This window comes from Schistocerca gregaria, chromosome 6 (genome assembly GCF_023897955.1).
Source record: "Schistocerca gregaria isolate iqSchGreg1 chromosome 6, iqSchGreg1.2, whole genome shotgun sequence".
Taxonomy (NCBI): domain Eukaryota; kingdom Metazoa; phylum Arthropoda; class Insecta; order Orthoptera; family Acrididae; genus Schistocerca; species Schistocerca gregaria.
The window spans coordinates 311941649-311954087 of record NC_064925.1 but is presented as its reverse complement, the minus strand read 5'-3'; the positions used below and the strand labels follow the sequence as shown (position 1 = coordinate 311954087).

The following is a 12439-nucleotide window of genomic DNA, read 5'->3' as shown; positions in this document are numbered from 1 at the left end:
TGTCTGCCTGGGAGCCTTTTTTTCTGTGTGAACCCATACCAAACCACACCAGCCTTCATATTTTCTTATCCCTTAGAATACAATAGACGTCTACTTTTGCTCATTTACCATACATTTTCCTGGCCTCATGTCCTGACTGTCTTTATTTATTTTTCATTTTAGCCACAATTACACCTTCCACACAAGTCTGTTCCCTCCTCCATGCTTGCTTTAATCTCCCCCCCCCCCCCCCCCTCCAGCAGTCCACAAGATGCATTCTCTATTGCCTGCTGAGTAACCCTGTACGATTATTTTTTATGTTGAAAGTAATAAGATCTTTTACCTCAAATCGCTTGACGTGCTTTCAGTGCCAAATGCTTGGGCACACAGTTATGATTTGTAAATGCTCCCAATCATAAGCTATTAGGCTGCCACACAATACTCCACATGTTTTATGGAATTAATTAAATTCTCTCTCTCTCTCTCTCTCTCTCTCTCTCTCTCTCTCCCCCCCCCCCCTCTCCCGCTCTCCCCCTCCCTCTCCCCTGTGTGTGTGTGTGTGTGTGTGTGTGTGTGTGTGTGTGTGTGTGTGTGTGTTTGGGGAAATTGGGGGGGGAGGGGTATTCTGTCATGTGTCCAAGCTTATGCAATTACTGTCATAACCACAGCTGTTGTCACTCCCTGCCTCAGTGTATTTTTTACACAATTTTAAAAATTTTATTATTACAATTATCTGCTATTTGAGAAATCAGCCTTGTGTATGCTATATGCAATGGAAATTTTTCTGATCTGTTGAATTATCAAGTAAGTTACATTATTCTAAGCTTGCCAATATTTATGTAGCATTTAATTTATTCTTCAGAACTTCCAATGACACCACCAGACCTGACACCAAGCCGTGAAGGTTCTCTTCCGAGAGGAGTGAAGCCTTGTTCTCCTCCACCGAACATCTTAGGAGGTTTAGCCTCTGGCCGCCTTGCTGCATGGGTTATTGATTCCTTCTCATCACTAGATTCACTCAACAAAGAATTGGGACAAATTGGTCAGAACATAACTCAGTTGTGCCGCATCTTGGAACAAATAGAGGCAATTCCAACTACAGATGCTGAGGTAATTGCTGTATTTTGTAAAAGTGAGAATCATTGTTTTTCTGTTCAGTATTAATTTTAGTTACTCGATGAGGGTACAGGTACAAACACCTATCTGATAACAAGAAAAATAACAAGATATAACAAGAAAAATAATTTTTTAAAAAACAATCTGGAGTGAGCCTCGTATAACATAGTAACAAACACAAATGAGCGAAAGACATTTGGAAACTAAGACTCTATCATTCACTTCAAGAACAGTGAAAATACTGTACAGAAATTAAGTAGATTGAAATGTTGAGTTTCATGTAGCGCACACTCCACTGCAGAGTGGCAATTTCATTGCCGGCCAGGTGTGGCCGTGTGGTTCTAGGCACTTCAGTCTGGAACTGCGTGACCGCTCCGGTCGCAGGTTCGAATCCTGCCTCGGGCGTGGATGTGTATGATGTCCTTAGGTTAGTTAGGTTTAAGTAGTTCTAAGTTCTAGGGGACTGATGACCACAGATGTTAAGTCCCATAGTGCTCAGAGCCATTTGAACCATTTTTGAAAATTTCATTCCGGAAACATCCTCCAGGCTGTTGCAAAGCCATGTCTCCGCTTCATTCTTTCTTCTAGGAGTGCTAGTTCTGCAAGGTTTGCAGGAGAGCTTCTGTGAAATTTGGAAGGTAGGAGATGAGGTACTGGTGGAATAAAGCTGTGAGGATGGATCACGAGTCGTGCTTGGGTAGCTCATTTAATAGAGCACTTGCCCACAAAAGGCAGGAAGTTTCACATCTGCACACACTCTGCTGCAGAGTAAAAATTTCATTTTAGATAAAATTTAATTTGATTTTTTAAAAATAACATATATTTCATAGTGAAAGTTTCAGTTAACATGGTAAGTATTGAAAGAATTTAATGACCACTCACTTCATTCTTTTCTATGACTGAATCAGGTAAAATGGTATGTAGTGTTAGTGATCTTAGCTCTTGTTTCGAGACAGCCACACACTCCAAGAAATGAAGATATTGTAATCTAATTGCTTATCATTAATATCTTACAGGCTGTGTATCATATACTGGAGTGTGCTTTGTGGTAAATGATACTTTGAAAACCCAGCCAGGATAAACTCTTCCTAAAAACGTTTTTTTCTGCATCTGTGTGACATTATAATGTGCTACTTGATCTTTAGTACTGATATTCACAAGTACGAAAATCGTACAGCAACTGGTAAAAATGACACTAGGATTATTAGCACTTAGCTGAGAGAATAGATTTGTAGGTTTTCTGACATAGAATTTACAATGAAATTGGTGGCCTGATAGAAACATCTACATCTACAGCTACATCCATATATGTACTTTGTAAACCACTGTGAATGTATGGCAGAGGATATTTCCCTCTGTCCCAGTTACTAGGGCTTCTTCCTTTTCCATTCAATTATGGAGCTCAGGAAGAATGGCTGTTTAAACATCTCTGTGCACACTGTAATTAATCTAATCCTGTCATCACAAACACTATGGGAGTGATGTGTAGGAGAGTTTTAGTACATTCCTAGAGTTTTCATTTAAAGCTGGTTCTTAAAACTTCGTAAGTAGACTTTCTCGGGATAATTTGCATGTATCTTCAACTGTGTTCCAATTCAGTTTCTTCAGCATCTCTGTGATACTCTACCATGGGTCACACAAACCTGTGACAATTCATGCTACCCTTTTCTCTATACATTTAGTACCCCTCCGTATTTGGTACGGGTTGCACACATGTGGGCAGTGTTCTAGTATGGTTTGCATGAGTGATTCGTAAGCAAGTTCTTTTGTAGACTGATTGCATTCCCCTACTATTCTGCCAATATTCTGAAGTCTGCAAGTTGCTTTATCTACAACTGAGCATATGTAATGGTTGCATTTCGTATCTTTACAAAAGGTGTTACACCCAGGTAGTTGTGAGAGTTAGCCAATTTGAGCTGTGACTCATTGATAATGTAGTCATAGGCTATTATGTTATCTCATTTTGCAAAGTGCACAGTTTTACATTTTTGAACATTTAGAACAAGCTGCAGATCTTTGTACCACTTTGAAATCTTATCAAGATCTGACTTAATAATTGTATTAAAAACAAAGATTCCAAGACTTACCAAGCGGGAAAGTGCCGGCAGACAGGCACAATGAACAAAACACACAAAGACACACACAGGATTACTAGCTTTCGCAACCAATGGTTGCTTCTTCAGGAAGGAGAGGGAAAGACGAAAGGATGTGGGTTTTGAGGGAGAGGGTAAGGAGTCATTCCAATCCCGGGAGCGGAAAGACTTCCCTTAGGGGATGGATATGTGTGTGTGCGAGTGTACACCTGTCTTTCCGCTCCCGGGATTGGAATGACTCCTTATCCTCTCCCTTAAAACCCACATCCTTTCGTCTTTCCCTCTCCTTCCTGAAGAAGCAACCATCGGTTGCGAAAGCTAGTAATCCTGTGTGTGTGTTTGTGTGTTTTGTTCATTGTGCCTGTCTGCCGGTGCTTTCCCGCTTGGTAAGTCTTGGAATCTTTGTTTTTAATATATTTTTCCCATGTGGAAGTTTCTTTCTATTTTATTTACATGACTTAATAATTGTGTAGATTTTATCAGACAGTACATCATCATAGCTAATTGCATCATTTGCAAAAAGTCTGAGGTTAGTACTGATATTATCTACAAGGACATTAGCATACAACATGAACAGCAAAGGTCCCAACACACTTCCCTGGGACAAACCTGAAGTTACTTCTACGAAATGAAATTGGCCGGGATATCCCCTTCGGGATTAGGCTGCCATATTGCAAGTCTTTTTAGTTGACGCCACTTCAGCGACTTGGATGTCACTAATGATGGACACACAACACCCAGTCCCCTGCTGGGAATCGAACCCGGACACCCTTGCGCGGTAAGTAGTAACGCTAGTGCTGCACTACGGAGGCGGATGTTACTTCTACATCTGATGATGAATGTCCATCCCGGATAACATACTGCATCTTCCTACTAAAAAACTTCAGTCCAGTCCCAAATTTTTCACGATACGCCATACAATCATAGTTTTGGTAATACACATAAATGTGTTACTGAGTCAAATGCTTCTTATAAATCAAGAAATACTGCATCTACTTCACTGCCTTTATCAGTGACTTTCAGGCTGTCACATGAGAAATGTGCAAGTTGGGTTCCATGTGATTGATCTTTACAGAATCCATGCTGAATGTTGTGTTCTAAGATTCCCACTGACATAATATCTATATCAGTCATCTTTGCAGTGGTGCAAGAATTAAATTGGCGCAATACCCATCGATTTTCATTTGTGAATGGAGCTCAATTACCATTACTGCCAGAGATCTTAGCTTGGTAGAGGACTGAAACAGGTTGCAATTAGCCTCAAGAAGCCAGTTGAGGAGCACCTTGATGAAGTAGTAGCGGATTCAGCTCACAAAAACTGTCAACAGCCAGGAGAGTGGTGTGCTGACCCCATGCCCCTCCGTACAGCATCCAGTGATGCCGATGGCAGAGGATGACATGGCAGTTGATGGGTACTGATGGGTCTGCTAGGGCTCATTGATGGATTTTTACATTAACATAGTTCAGCATTTATCTTTTTGCTTAGGTGCCCTCAGTTTTAGCCCCTGTCTTATCTAAGAGTATCTGGACACACAACTATACTACCACTAAAAGCCTGCACATATGACCAGAATTTCATTGGGTTTTGTGAGAGATCCTTGGATAATATTCTGTCACGGCATTCATTAGATGCTTTATCTATGACCCTCTTGACAGACAAACACGTTTCATTTGGCGTCTTCCTATTTATAAGCCTATGCATTGTTTACACCTGTTACGCAATAGCTTCTGTTTCTGTAGAAGTTTCTTTACAGTGACTGTATACAACACAGAGGATCCCTCCCATCATGAACTTTTCCACTAGGTATACATCTATAAAGTGTAGGTTGTTGTTGTTGTTGTGGTGGTGGTCTTCATTCCTGAGACTGGTTTGATGCAGCTTTCCATGATACTCTATTCTGTGCAAGCTTCTTCATCTCCCAGTACCTACTGCAGCCTACATCCTTCTGAATCTGCTTAGTGTATTCATCTCTTGGTCTCCCTCTGTGATTATTACCCTCCACACTGCCCTCCAGTACTAAATTTGTGACCCCTTGATGCCTCAGAACATGTCCTACCAACCGATCCCTTCTTCTAGTCAAGTTGTGCCACAAACTCCTCTTCTCCCCAATTCTATTCAATACCTCCTCATTAGTTATGTGATCTACCCATCTAATCTTCAGCATTCTTCTGTAGCACCATATTTCGAAAGGATCTATTCCCTTCTTGTCTAAACTATTTATTGTCCATATGGCTACACCCCATACAAATACTTTCAGAAACAACTTCCTGACACTTAAATCAATACTCGATGTTAACAAATTTCTCTTCTTCAGAAACACTTTCCTTGCCATAGCCAGTTTACATTTTATATCCTCTCTACTTCGACCATCATCAGTTATTTTGCTTCCCAAATAGCAAAACTCCTTTACTACTTTAAGTGTCTCATTTCCTAATCTAACTCCCTCGGCATCACCCGACTTAATTCGACTACAATCCATTATCCGTGTTTTGCTTTTGTTGATGTTCATCTTATACCCTCCTTTCAAGACACTGTCCATTCCATTCAACTGCTCTTCCAAGTCCTTTGCTGTCTCTGCCAGAATTACAATGTCATCGGCGAACCTCAGAGTTTTTATTTCTTCTCCATAGATTTTAATACCTACTCCGAACGTTTCTTTTGTTTCCTTTACTGCTTGCTCAATATACAGATTGAATAGCATCGGGGAGAGGCTACAACCCTGTCTCACTCCCTTCCCAACCACTGCTTCTCTTTCATACCCCTCGACTCTTATAACTGCCATCTGCATTCTGTAGAAATTGTAAATAGCGTTTCACTCCCTGTATTTTACCCCTGCCACCTTCAGAATTTGAAAGAGAGTATTCCAATCAACATTGTCAAAAGCTTTCTCTAAGTCTACAAAAGCTAGAAATATAGGTTTGCTTTCCTTAATCTTTCTTCTAAGATAAGTCGTGGGGTCAGTATTGCCTCAATTGTTCCAACATTTCTATGGAATCCAAACTGACCTTCCCCGAGGTCTGCATCTACCAGTTTTTCCATTCGTCTGTAAAGAATTCGTGTTAGTATTTTGCAGCTGTGACTTATTAAACTGATAGTTCGGTAATTTTCACATCTGTCAACACCTGCTTTCTTTGGGACTGGAATTGTTATATTCTTCTTGAAGTCTGAGGGAATTTTGCCTGTCTCATACATCTTGCTCACCAGATGGTAGAGTTTTGTCAGGACTGGCTCTCCCAAGGTATACATCTATAAAGTGCATGGCATCTATACTTCTAAGCTTGAGCCATTGTTCTTCCACATGCTTCTCTTCATAGCTAGTTCCTTACTGAGATAAAACACTACTGCCTCTTTATCTAGTTAGCTGAAAATAGAAGTCTTTCTACTTATTTTAGTTGCCCTTTGTACATTGGTAATCATTCTTAATACAACTGTTTTTTAATGGTCATTAACAAGAGTTTCTATGTGGATATCTGCAAAGAAGTCAGGTCTATGCTGTTACATGTAATTTATTAATATTGGCCTCCAGGCAGTCTGTTCTAGGCAGTTCCCAAGAGCACATTTGGTAATGCTTTGCAGGATAACTTGTCACACCCACCACTTACAAAATTGTAGTTTCCCAAATTGATTGTTGGGTAATGAAAGTCTGATACAGCAATGATGATATGATTGTGGAACTTGCATACTAGTGAACTTATATTTTCTTGAGAGTATTTGGTTGCAGAAGTCACAGCCTAGCTTGACACAAACCTTTGAAGTCTCTGATCCAATCCTTCCACTCAGATCAATCAATCAGTTCTGGGAAAAATGCTGCAAACAGTGAGCTTGTGGCTACCACGGCAGTCTCTTCAAATTGTTGATTGAGGTAACCAGCCATACACACTGAGTGCACCTGGTGTTCTTTCCCACTCCTTGCTCCCTTTTCCATGAGGAATACCTTTATTTACCATACGTTTGAGCTGCTGATGTGCAATAGATTCCTAATTCTTTGCATTTGCTTGTTCTTGATGCGGCACACAAACTGTTTTCCAACAAGCGAAATGAGTCTTATTGACTCAGTTTTTGTTTCAGTGAAAAATAGCACATCAGACTTAATGGCTGGGGGATCAGTAAAACACTCATCTTATTTGCTCTGTAAACATTTTTAGTTGCTGTTGGAATCCTTGAGATAGTTACTGGACATTCAGACCATAATTTACAAGTCATCCTAAGTAATGTGTATAAAACTTCTCACATTGTAAATGTAGTAATGTAATATGGCTGTTAAACACTTTGCACTGTAAACTACACTGTTGATTTGATTCACTACCTATTCATTAGTAGTCTAATCTACCTATTGAATCCTCAGCAGCCTTCTGTAGGACCACATTTCTAAAGCTTCTACTTTCTTCTTGTCAGAAGTGTGTATGATCCACATTTTGCTTTTGTACAAGAGTACATTCCAGAATACTTTCAGAAAAGATTTCTCAACATTGTAATTTATAAATGATGATAACAGTATTCAAATTTTTCAGAAACTCTGTTCTTGCAATTCTGGTCTGTGTTTCATATTGACTCTTCTTCGGCTACTATCAGTTCTTGGTTGCCCTACTAGCAAAACTCAAAAACTACTTTTAGCATCTTATTTCTTAATCTAATTTGTTCAACATTACCAGATTTAATTTGCCCACATTTCATTACCCTTGTTTTACTTTTGTTGATGTTCAAGCCATGATCTCTTTTCCAGACATTATTCATTCCATTCAATTAATCTTCGAATTCCTTGCTGACAAGGCCATTGGCAAACCCACAGTTGTTTATATGTTTTCCCTGTGTTTTAATTCCCTTTCAAAATTTCTACTTGGCTTCCTTCATAGCTTGCTCAGTGTACAGGTTGAACAATATTGGAGATAGACTAAAACTTGGCCTTTTATAATGGGAGTATTGTTTCAGTATAAATTGTAGATAATCTTTTGCTCCCTGAATTTTACACCTATTAGTTTCAGAAATCAAAAAAGAGTTTATTCCAGCGAAGATTGTCAAAAGTTTTCTTTAAATCTGCAAATGCTTTTAATATACGTTTAGCTATCTTCAACTGATCTTCTAAAGTAACTTGTAGGTTCAGTATCATCTTGCATGTTCCTCCATACTCCAGGAATCCAGACTAATCATACCTGAGGTAAATTTCTATCAATTCTTCCATTCTTATCAATACCAGTTATAAATGAATAAACTACAGTTATTGAATTTTTGACCAGTGTAAATGAACTTCTAGACAACATTCAGGCCTCCACAACATATTTCAAACTGATACATTTCAGTTTAATAAAATAGACATTGATTAGAGCTGCTAAGTTAAAAGCATGTGTACACAATGGTTCAGTTAATTCAGCAGTATTAGTATGTAAGATACCATACTACTAGAAATTACGTAACACGTTTTGGGCCTTGAACTATCTTTTTGCTCCACTGAGCTGTGATGCCTTTTGCAAATAACCTTCACTAACTCTACAAAGAGTGCCATTATTGTAAGTTTCTTATTAATTCCCTGCATAATAAGGGTATGGAAATAATAAAGAATGCTACAGCATTGCTAGACAGTTAGTCATAAAACTGTTTCGTTATTTACATTATTCATTCATGTTTTGCACATGGCACTTGGAGGCTTCTTTTAAAATTATTAGGTGTAAAGTAAACTTCGTAATTTTTATTTCATTGCTAACTGCATATTTTTTTTGTTTCCACTTCAGATGTGTCCTTTGTTCTTCCGTTTATGAAAGCTATAAACTCGTGTTCAAATGTAAATGAGTGTGTCCTGACATAAAATGAGCATATAATTTGCTGATTACTTTTAACTACCACATTAGCAGCATATCTTCCAAATTTTGCCAATACACATATATTAACTCTCAAACGTTCATTACTCATCCACCTTCCAACGACATTTATGTGACTCTTGGTGGGTGGTATTGCTGTGAACTGAGATATGGTATAAGTATAAAATGAAGAAAGACTACTGCTTATGTTGCTTGCTGCAAACAGTGATGAAGTATTATGTGTGAGCAGGAAAATGTTCCTATATTTTCTTGACTACACTACATGTATTCAGTCATTCAGTCAGTCACAGTAGTTAAATATTTAAGTGATAGCTTCTGTGATGACTTAACATGAAATGGTCACATAAACTTTGATGACAGAAAAGCAAATGCTGAGCTAAGGGGGATTATTGGAAAAATTCCTGGAAAATTAATTTATAACTGAATTAAGCAAATTACCAAACATTGATATAGCTAGTGTTGGAATGTTGTTCCTATCTTTACCAAACATGATAAACAGAAGAAATAGAGGAGGTGATTCATAAAAGAGCTATGAGATGTGTTTATTCGTAGAAAACTTATCACAGATGCACTAAAGTTGAATGGTTAGTGTTATCAAAACCGCAGCACACCTCTCTCTTCCCGTTACCCACCAGGCCTCAACATCCGCAAAATTCAAGTTGTTGCGCTCATACCTCACCTGTCATTGAACAGCATCTTTGCCTCTGTACTTCCACCTCGACTGACATCTCTGCCCAAACTCTTTGCCTTTACAAATGTCTGCTTGTGTCTGTTTACGTGCGGATGGATATGTGTGTGTGTGTGTGTGTGTGTGTGTGTGTGTGTGTGTGTGTGTGTGTGTGTGTACCATGATTGGAATGACTCCTTACCCTCTCCCTTAAAACCCACATCCTTTCTTCTTTCCCTCTCCTTCCGTCTTTCCTGATGAAGCAACCGTGGGTTGTGAAAGCTTGAATTTTGTTTATGTGTTTGTGTTTATTTGTGTGTCTATCAACATACCAATGCTTTCATTTAGCCTAGGTACTGTGAATATCCTGAGTTCCTTAAATAAATGTCTGCAAGATGATCTTGGGTGGGCTTCAGCTATTATTCTGATTACACTCTTTTGTGCAATGAATACTTTCCCTCTTAGTGACGAATTGCCCCAAAATATGCCGCCATATGAAAGCAGTGAATGAAAATAGGTATAATAGGCTAATTTACTGATATGTTTATCACAAAAATTTGCAATAACCCTAATAGCATAAGTAGCTGAACCTAACCGTTTCAGCAGATCATCAATGTGTTTCTTCCAATTCAATTTCAATTTCTCATCAGTGCACACACCCAGAAATTTTGAGTATTCAGCCTTAGCAACAGACTTCCGTTCATAGTCTATATTTATCAATGGTGTTATGCCATCTACAGTACAGAATTGTATAAACTGTGTTTTCTCAAAATTTAGTGAGAGTCCATTTGCAGAGAACCATTTAATAATTTTCTGAAAGACATTATTTGCAATTTTGTCAGCTCATTCTTGCTTCTTGGGTGTGATTACTATACATGTATCATCAGCAAAAAGAACTAGCTTTGCATCTTCATGAATATAGAGCGGTAAGTCGTTAATATATATTAAGAACAATAAGGGACCTAAGACTGAACACTGTGGGACACTATTCTTGACACTTCCCCAGTTAGAGGACTCTTAGTCTGCAAAAACTATCTGTACTGTCAATTTCAACCGTCTGCATTCTTTCAGTTGAGTATGAATTAAACCATTTGTTCACTGCCCCACTCATACCACAACACTTCAGCTTGTCTAGAAGAATTTCATGGTTCACACAATCAAAACGTTTAAGAGATCACAAACCATCCCAATGGGTGATGTTCAGTTATTCAATGCATTTAATGTTAGATCAGTGTAAGCATGTATAGCATTTTTGTTGTAAAGCCTTTATGAAAACCAAATTGACATTTTGTTAGTACTTAATTTTTACAAATATGTGATGCTACTCTTGAATATATTACTTTTTCAAGAATTTTGGATAAAGCTGTCAGAAGGGAGATTGGGCGGCAGATGTTAGCACCAGATTTATCCCCTTTATTATGCAATGGTTTAACAGTAGCATATTTCACTCTATCTGGAAAAAATGCCATGTTTGAGTGAGCTACTACATGAGAATTCTACTTATTTGTTGGGAACAAGCTTTTAGTAGCCTGTTGGAAATGCCATCAGTTCCATGTGAGCTTTTACTTTTGAGTGAATTTATTATTTTCCTAATTTCAGTAGGAGAGGTGGGTTGAATTGCATAGGTACCGCCTCTTCCATATACTGCCTTGCATTTTCTAATGAATAACCAATTCCTATTTTCTCTACGACACTTAAAAAATAATTATTAAAATGTTTTCTACGTTTGACTTCTTGTTAACAAACATTTCATTGTGTTTGTTAGAAATACAGCCTTCCTGTGCTCTCAGTTGCCCTGTTTCCCTTTTCACACTATTCCAAATTGTTTTAATTTTATCATCAGATGTGGTAATCTCAGACATAATGCAGATACTCCTGGACTTTTTAATAACTTTTCTTAATACAGTGCAGTAGTTTTTATAATGTTTCACTGTTTCGTGATCATTACTCGTCCTAGCCATAATTTATATTTCCCTTTTATGTTTACAATATATTTTTATCCCTTTAGTAAGCCATGGCTTTTTACATGGTTTCTTACAATTATATTTCACCATTTTCTTAGGGAAACTGTTTTCAATATACTCACAAAGGTTAAATTTTAAATTAGCATCATGTTCCCTGTGCACCTCATCCCAGTCTAAAATGTTGAATTTTTAAATCATTAATGGAACACACTATTTTGGAGGACTGTTTTGCATTACTGTACGGAGCTATATTATACAGCGTAACTAGCTGTGCATCATGATCAGACAGACCATTCTTAACAGGAAAAGTTTTTATTTGATCAAATTTATCTTGGTCTATGAAAATGTTATCTGTCAGTGTGCTGCTTTCCTGTACCACCCGAGTAGGGAAATCAATAACTGATGTCAAATTGAAAGAACATAGTAATACTTAAAGTTCAAGCTTTCTATCGGACTCTTTCAGAAAATCTATGTTGAAATCCCCACAAACAATAATTTGCTTTCCTTTGACAGGTAGCACAACAAAGAATCCAAGTTGTTCAAAAATGGTTGAAAGTTTTCCAGTTGGGACCTATACATGGCTACAATTATAAAAGTGCCATTATTTAGTTTAAGCTCACATGCACATGCTTCTACATGTTGCTCTATGCAAAAATTTTTAGTTTCCATATTTTTCACACTATGACTGATTTCAACATACAGGGTGTAAATTTTAAGTTGACAAACCAGAATAACTCAAAAATTAAGCTTCACATGAAAAAATGTGTAGAATACGAAGTTGATTATTTTTGGGGGGCGGTGGGGGT

At 38.0% G+C, this 12439-nt stretch overlaps 1 protein-coding gene across 4 annotated transcripts in view; it reads left to right on the top strand.

Annotated features, from left to right (window-relative positions):
* The window catches only part of LOC126278384 (oxysterol-binding protein-related protein 3-like), a 277416-nt gene that overhangs the window by 81180 nt on the left and 183797 nt on the right, over window positions 1-12439 (top strand). For all 4 annotated transcript variants that reach the window (XM_049978472.1, XM_049978475.1, XM_049978473.1 and 1 more), the window contains one exon: window positions 842-1089. In XM_049978472.1, the coding sequence (XP_049834429.1) occupies window positions 842-1089 (248 nt within the window). The remainder of the gene's footprint in view (window positions 1-841; window positions 1090-12439) is intronic.